We start from the raw sequence: 7,131 nt of genomic DNA on the forward strand, positions 1-7,131 counted from the left end.
GAGGTATGGGGAATTCAGGAGCTCAAGGCCCAGCCAGCTGAAGGCACGGCCCCCAATGGTAGAGTGAAGGAAATCGGAGTTACACAAGAGGCCAGGACGGGTAAAGGAGGTCACAGTGATAGGGAGCTAGTGGAGACATTGTTGAAAATTTTACAATTGAGTTGTGACAATTCTGTCAGCTGAGGAACAGGCAGAAGATGAGGTACCAGAGGGACTTGCTGGTAACTAGTATTCTGACACACGTGAGTGCTTCAGCACGGGCAGGGAAAGAGGGAGCCGAGGTATCAGAGTGGCTGAGCCCCGTGGAAGGGGGGGGCAGCATGGTTAATAATCGTGTTTGGAAGGTGGAATGTATTGTAGTTTTCTGGATGATTTACAAAGTTTTATTTTTTTTCTCTTCCGCAGTGTTTGAAGACCGTGACTAAGGTCAAACTGAAGGTGGAACAGGAGAAAGTGATAAAATGCTTGGAGCTGACGAGCTTTCTTATCAAGACGGTGAATCAGCAGGTAAAAGAGGACAAGCAAGAGAGCTGAAATTATCTTCTTTATGTTGATGAAAAATGGCCAGCTGTTATAAAGCAGATGTATCAGAATTTGATCGAGTTTATTAGTTTATGGGCCATGTACGAACTGATGAAGCGTATCTCATCGGAGTTGATGAGTGTCTCCTTTCAGACATTTGGATCAGGTGACTATGTCAAAGGGCCATTGGAGCAGCATTCCACTGTGGGAAAGCCCAGTCTTGCCCAGATTCTGCAGGCTGCTCCCATAAATCACCAGCCTCCATTGTGTGAAATGCATGTGCCAGCTAAACACCAAGCACAATTAACTACAGTGTTCCTTGTCTTTTATAAGTAAATGACAGCAAGTATTCAGCGGAGACTGGGAAAGCAGGATATCACAGGCTAGGTCTGAATACAAAGTGGTCACGTGGACATAAGAAGCTGTTCCATTCCAAGTGCCTCCTTCCCATTTGCAGTTAGCAGTTAACATTTATAAATTCTCTGACTTGGCTTCGTGAAACCACTCTCGCCTTTGGGTCAAAAGGTCATGGCTTCAAGCCTTGCTCCAGAGATTTTAGCATACAATCTAGACTGACACTCCAATGCAATACTGAGGGAGTGCTGTACTGTTGGAGATGCCGTCTTTCAGATGAGACGTTAAACCGAGGCCCCGTCTGCCCTCTCAGTTGGACTTGACAAATCCCATGGCACTGTTCGAAGAAGGATAAATGGCCTGGCCAACATTTATCCCTCGACCAACACCTAAAGCAGATGATCTGGTCATTATCATGTTGCTGTGTGTGGGACCTTGCAATGTACAAATTGGCTGTCACATTACATTACGACAGGGACCACACTTCAAAAAAAGTACTTCGTTGGCTGTAAAGTGCTTTGGGAAGTCCGGAGGTTGTGAAAGGCGCTATATAAATGCAAATCTTCCTAATTCTTTTGAAGACCGGGTTTTTCACACCCGCACAGTTTCATAAGCACGTTGCTGCTGTAGCACACTCGAGAACAGGTGGAATGGTGTGTTATATTTTAAATTAGCTTGTTGCTTATAATTGGGCAACAACAACAACTTGTTAAATTAGGGCAGATGACCAAGCGCTTAGTCAAAGAGGTAGGTTTTAACGAGCGTCTTAACGGAGGAAAGAAAGCTTTAGGGAGGGAATTCTAGAATTTAGGACCTTGGCAGCTGAAGGCACGGCTACCAATGGTTGAGCAATTATAATCAGGGATGCTGAAGAGGGCAGAATTCGAAGAGCACAGACACCTTGGGAGTGCGGGGGGGGGGGTGCTGGGGGGAGGGTAGAGGGTTGTGGGGCTGGAGGAGATTACAGAGATAGGCAGGAGCGAGGCCATAGAGGGATTTGAAAACAAAGATGCAAAATTTAAAATCAAGGCGTTGTTTGACCAATGTAGGTCAGCGAGCACAGGGGCGATGGGTGAACGGGACTTGGTGCAAGTTAGGCCACGATTTGGGTGACCCCAAGTTTACGTAGGAAAGAATGTGGGAGGCCAACCAGGAGTGCGTTGAATAGTCAAATCTAGAGGTAACAAAGGCATGGATGAGGGTTTCAGCAGCAGATGAACTGAGGCAGGGGCGGTGACAGGCGATGTTACGGAGGTGAAAATAGGCGGTTTTAGTTATGGTGTGGATATGTGGTCGGTAGCTCATTTCAGGGTCAAATATGACACCAAGGTTGCGAACAGTCTGGTTCAGCCTCAGACACATGCTGGGGAGAATTAGATGTGATGAACAGCACAGAAACAGGGCATTTGGCCCAACCAGTCCATGCTGGTGTAAATTGTCAGACTCCTCCCGTCTTTCCTTATCTAGATCTATCAGCATAACCCTTTATTCTCTTCTCGCTCATATGCTTATCTAGCCTCCCCTTAAAGGCATCTATACTATTTGCTTCAACCATTCCCTATAGTAGCAAATTCCACATTCTCACCACTCTTTGGGTAAAGAAGTTTCTTCTGAATTTCTTATTGGATGTCTTGGTGACTATCTTATATTGGTGGCTTCTAGTTATGCTCTTGGAGTCGATGGCTAGGGAACGGAGTTTGTGGCCGGACCGGAGATAATGGGTTCAGTCTTCCCAATATTTAGTTGGAAGAGATTTCTGCTCATCCAGTACAGGATGTCGGACAAGCAGTCTGACAATTTAGAGATAGTGGAGGGGTCGAGAGAAGTGATGGTGAGGGAGAGCTGGGTGTCGTCAGCGTACATGTGGAAACTGGCACTGTCTTTGGATATAGGTGAGAAATAGGAGGGGGCCAAGGGTTAGAACCAGAGCGGGAAGAGAAGCCATTGCAGGTGATTCTCTGGCCACGATTAGGTAGATAAGAATAGGACCTGGCGAGTGCAGTTGCGCCCAGTTGCACTAAACTAGAGTGGGATTTTTTTTTAAGATGCTCTCAAAGCACTTTGCCTGGAGTTAGTTACTTTTGACAGAGTAAATACAAATGGCATTGAGATGAATGATCTGTCAATCGGTTGTTGGTGTGTGAGGGGATAGCCATGGGATCTGTAACATCCATCTGAACCATCAGAACAGGCGGACAAGGCTTGGGTTTAAGGTCTTGTCCAGGAGCATCACATCTGACGATGCAGCACTCCCCAGTAACACACTGGAGCGAGCCTACGTGAACACTCCAGCTTTTGACTTAAGTGAGAGTACTGCATTACAACAGAGACAATATTTCACAGGCTGTAAAGTGCTTTGGGATGTCCTGAAAGATGCTATATAAATTCAGATCTTTCATTTCTGTTTACTACCAGCTGACCCAAGCTTATACTTAGTTTCTTAACTTTTGGTAGGTGATTACAGACCAACTTCTGTATTTAATTGGGTTTCTTAATTGGTAGAAGGTTTAGAAGCGATTTGAGGGATGATTTCTTCTCACACAGGGTGGTGAGGGTCTGGAACTCACTGCTGAAAGGCTGGTAGAGGCAGAAACCCTCACACATTTGAGAAGTACTTGGATGTGCACTTGAAGTGCTGTAATTTGCAGGGTTACGGACCTAGAGCTGGAGAGTGGGATTAGGCTGGATAGCCTCTCGTTGGCCGGCGCGGACACGATGGGCCAAAATGGCCTCCTTCCATGCTGTAAACTTCTATGATTCCCCTGTTCTGCCTTTCCAAGTTCCGTTAAGGGTTCTATTAAATGTCAGCACCCGATTCACGTGTGGGTTTTCTTTTGCAGACGATCGATGTCCCGGTGGCCGAGCTTATTCCAATCATGCAATCGCTGGGGCAGCTGGAAGGGTTCGGCAAGACCTCGCAGGTGGACCAAATACACTGGCATGTGATGAAACTGCTCGGATTCAAGTAAGCATCTCTCCTCTTTCCCCAATACAAAAGCAGAAGTCTGCTGATGCTGGAAATCTGAAATAAAAACAGAAACTGCTGGAAACACTGAGCAGGTCAGGCAGCATCTGTGGGGAGAGAAACAGTTAACGTTTCAGGTCGATGACCTGACAAAAAGTCACCGACCTGAAACGTTAACTCGGTTTCTTTCTCCACAGATACTGTCTGACGTCCTGAGTATTTTTGTTTTTATTTTGTCTCTTTGCCTGTCCAGTTGGTTCCTGAAATGGACATTCTCCCAGTTCCCAGTCAGTATCAAACTTGGTGTTTGTCTGGTTGTCACTGAGCCTGTTGCCATACAGTTTCTTTTTCCATAAATGTGTGTATTAGGAGGAATTGGGAGGGGAAAATCAACACCAGTCAAAAGGTGCGATATAAAGGCCAGTGGGACATAGGGCAGGGTGGGGACTGATACCCAAATAAGAGTTTTGTACACAAATGCATATATAGCATAAGAAATCAAACCATTGAGTTAGAAGCACAAATTCAGCTTTAAGAACATAAGAAATAGGAGCAGGAGTCGGCCATTTGGCCCCTCGAGCCTGCTCCGCCATTCAATAAGATCATGGCTGATCAGATCTTGGCCTCAACTCCACTTCCCTGCCCGCTCCCCATAATCCTTAACTCCCTTATCGTTCAAAAATCTGTCTATCTCCACCTTAAATATATTCAATGACCCAGCCTCCACAGCCCTCTGGGGTAGAGAATTCCATAGATTCACATCCCTCTGAGAGAAGAAATTCCTCCTCATCCCCCTAGTTCTAGATTCCCCCCCAAGGGGAAACGTCCTCTCTGCATCTACCCTGTCAAGCCCCCTCAGAATCTTATATGTTTCAATAAAATGATGTAGTGGCCATTACAGATCCAGCCACAAACTGAGCACAGCTGGGAGCTAATCTGCTTTTGGATCTTTGGAAAGAACAGGGAAATTGGGAACGGTGGGGGAATAGCAATATTAATAACCTACTCAATTCCAGCAGTAGAAATAAGGGATTTCGGTGAGGGTGAGCAGGCTATGGGTAGAGTTAATGAACAGCAATGGATGCAAGCGTCGTCTACAGACCTACTGATGATTAATAGCATAAACAAGTGAGCATGGAATTGGAGGTAACCTTAAAACATGGGTCGGTAATTGATTGAGAGTTAGGAGACCGAGGTTAGGGATAAATAGAATGATTTCTGGTGGGATGTGACGAGAAGTGTTCCATGGGGATCTTTAGTGGGGCCTCGGCTTTTCACCAAATATCTTACTGACTTGGATCAAGGTATAGTGAGTTGTATATTCAAGTTTGCAGATGACACTAAGTTAAAAGGCACAGTAGGTTGTGTAGATGGGAGCAGGAAGTTACAAATGGTCATCGGCAGATGGAATTCAATGTGGGGAAGGGTGAGATCGTCCACTTTAGGTCCTAAAACGATAAATTGGATATTTTTTTAATGGCGAGATGTTGCTATGGAGGAACGAAGGGATTTAGGTGTCGACATGTACAGAAATCACAAAAAAAATTTAAGACTTGAGATTGATAGATTTTTGTTCAGGAAGGGTATCGAGAAATATAGAACAAAGACGGATAAATGGAGTTGATGCACAGATCAGCTATGATCTAGTGGAATTGGGGATCCGGCCTACTCCTGTGCCAGTTTTTGTTTGTTTACTTCTGTACCTTGTGAAAACCTCAGTACCTATTAAATATGTACACCAACAAATCATAAAAATTATGAGCAGGAATCGGCCATTCGGTCTCTCGAGCCTGCTCCGTCATTCAGTAAGATCACCACAAATCTTCTACCTCAATTCCATTTTCCTGCCTGCTCTCCATATCCCTTGACGGCCTTAATATCCAATTAATTTCAATTGAAATCCAGCAGCAGCAAACTGGGGTTCCCTGCCCCGGGGCCCCCCCCGCCCCGGGGTTTCCTCGCCCGCCCGCCCCACCCCCCCTCCCCCTTGCCCCGGGGTTCCCTCGCCTCGGGTACACTCGCGCCCGCCCCATGCTTGGCAGAGATGCCAGCCCTAGGGTTCCGTACTCTTGACTCTTGCTGGGTGTTTTACGACTGCTGGACTAACGTGTTCTTCGTTCCCATGTTGCGTCGACAGGCGACCAAAGAAGGAGAAGAAGGTCAAACCACAGGTGCAAAACCCGGCAGCCTCGGAGGGAACCCTGAAGAAAAAGAAGGGATTTCTCCCGGAGACCAAGAAGCGGAAGAACTGGAAAAAGAAACTAGTCCCGGCCCAGGAGATTGAGCAGGCGGGGAAAGAAAACGCTGTCGGAAAGCCGGACCAAGCTCCGAAGGCTGTAGGGGTCGGTCAGGGGAAGAAGAAAAACAAGAGGAAGAGGAAGAAGAATCGTGAGGGCGGACCAGCGGCAAACCAAGGAGCCCCGGCTAAAAAGGCCAAAACAAATGCAGCCGAGCCAAAGCGATAAGGTGGGCAAGCAGATGAACGGGAAGCGGAAAACCCAAGGAAAGCAAGGAGCACGGACAGCGCTTCAAATGGGCGGGGGTCTACGCTGGGTCGGATCCGGGTTTTCCAGCGTTCGAGAACCTGGATTACAGTAACTAGACTGTGAGTGAACTCAGTGACTGAAGACTGAGACATTTGTTTTATGAATTTAAAAAGTTTTTACGTATCGCCGATGGAGGACACATAATGGTTAGACTGTTATCATGCAAGTGTGCCAATTATTTGATGGTTTGGGCCCCGCAAGTCCAGGAAGTGGAATCTCGCGTTTACTGTGCTGCGTAAACCAATAGTTTCACGTCCACCACCCCCGCAGTTAAAATACAAATTTTCTCTTCAAAAAAACCGTTATTTTTATTGGGATCCTTTATTGTGTCACAACAGGTCTTATGCCTTTATAGTCATGTTAGATACAGAATGTGTCTGTAACACAGGGGCTGTGTTTATATATTTCTTTCTCCCCCCTCCCCCCCCAAAATGTTTTGTTCATGTTGGACTTTTAAATTAAAAAGTGGTCTGTATCTCTATTGGCTGCCTGTTTTAGGTAAGCGTATTGAGGAATAATAGGCTTATGGGGTTGTACGGTCTCCTCCTGTTCCTATGTAATGGGCTTGAAGAGCTGAACGGCCTCCTCCTGTTTCAGTGTAACGGGTTTGATGGACTGTTCGGCCTTCTCCTGTTCCTGTGTAACAGGCTCGAGGGGCTGAATGGCCTTCTCCTGTTCCAGTCTAACAGGCTCGAGGGGCTGAATGGCCTCCTCCTGTTCCAGTCTAACAGGCTCGAGGGGTTG

General features: G+C 46.5%; 1 protein-coding gene across 1 annotated transcript in view; it reads left to right on the top strand.

The window, feature by feature from the left end:
- Positions 1–6,868, top strand: part of mybbp1a (MYB binding protein (P160) 1a) — a 110,386-nt gene extending 103,518 nt beyond the window's left edge. The window contains 4 exon segments of the mRNA XM_070857366.1: positions 406–507; positions 3,717–3,841; positions 5,979–6,293; positions 6,295–6,868. Of these exon segments, the coding sequence (XP_070713467.1) occupies positions 406–507; positions 3,717–3,841; positions 5,979–6,293; positions 6,295–6,439 (687 nt within the window). The 3' untranslated portion in view covers positions 6,440–6,868.
- Positions 6,869–7,131: the final 263 nt, after the last annotated feature.

Source organism: Pristiophorus japonicus, chromosome 16 (genome assembly GCF_044704955.1).
Source record: "Pristiophorus japonicus isolate sPriJap1 chromosome 16, sPriJap1.hap1, whole genome shotgun sequence".
Classification (NCBI taxonomy): domain Eukaryota; kingdom Metazoa; phylum Chordata; class Chondrichthyes; family Pristiophoridae; genus Pristiophorus; species Pristiophorus japonicus.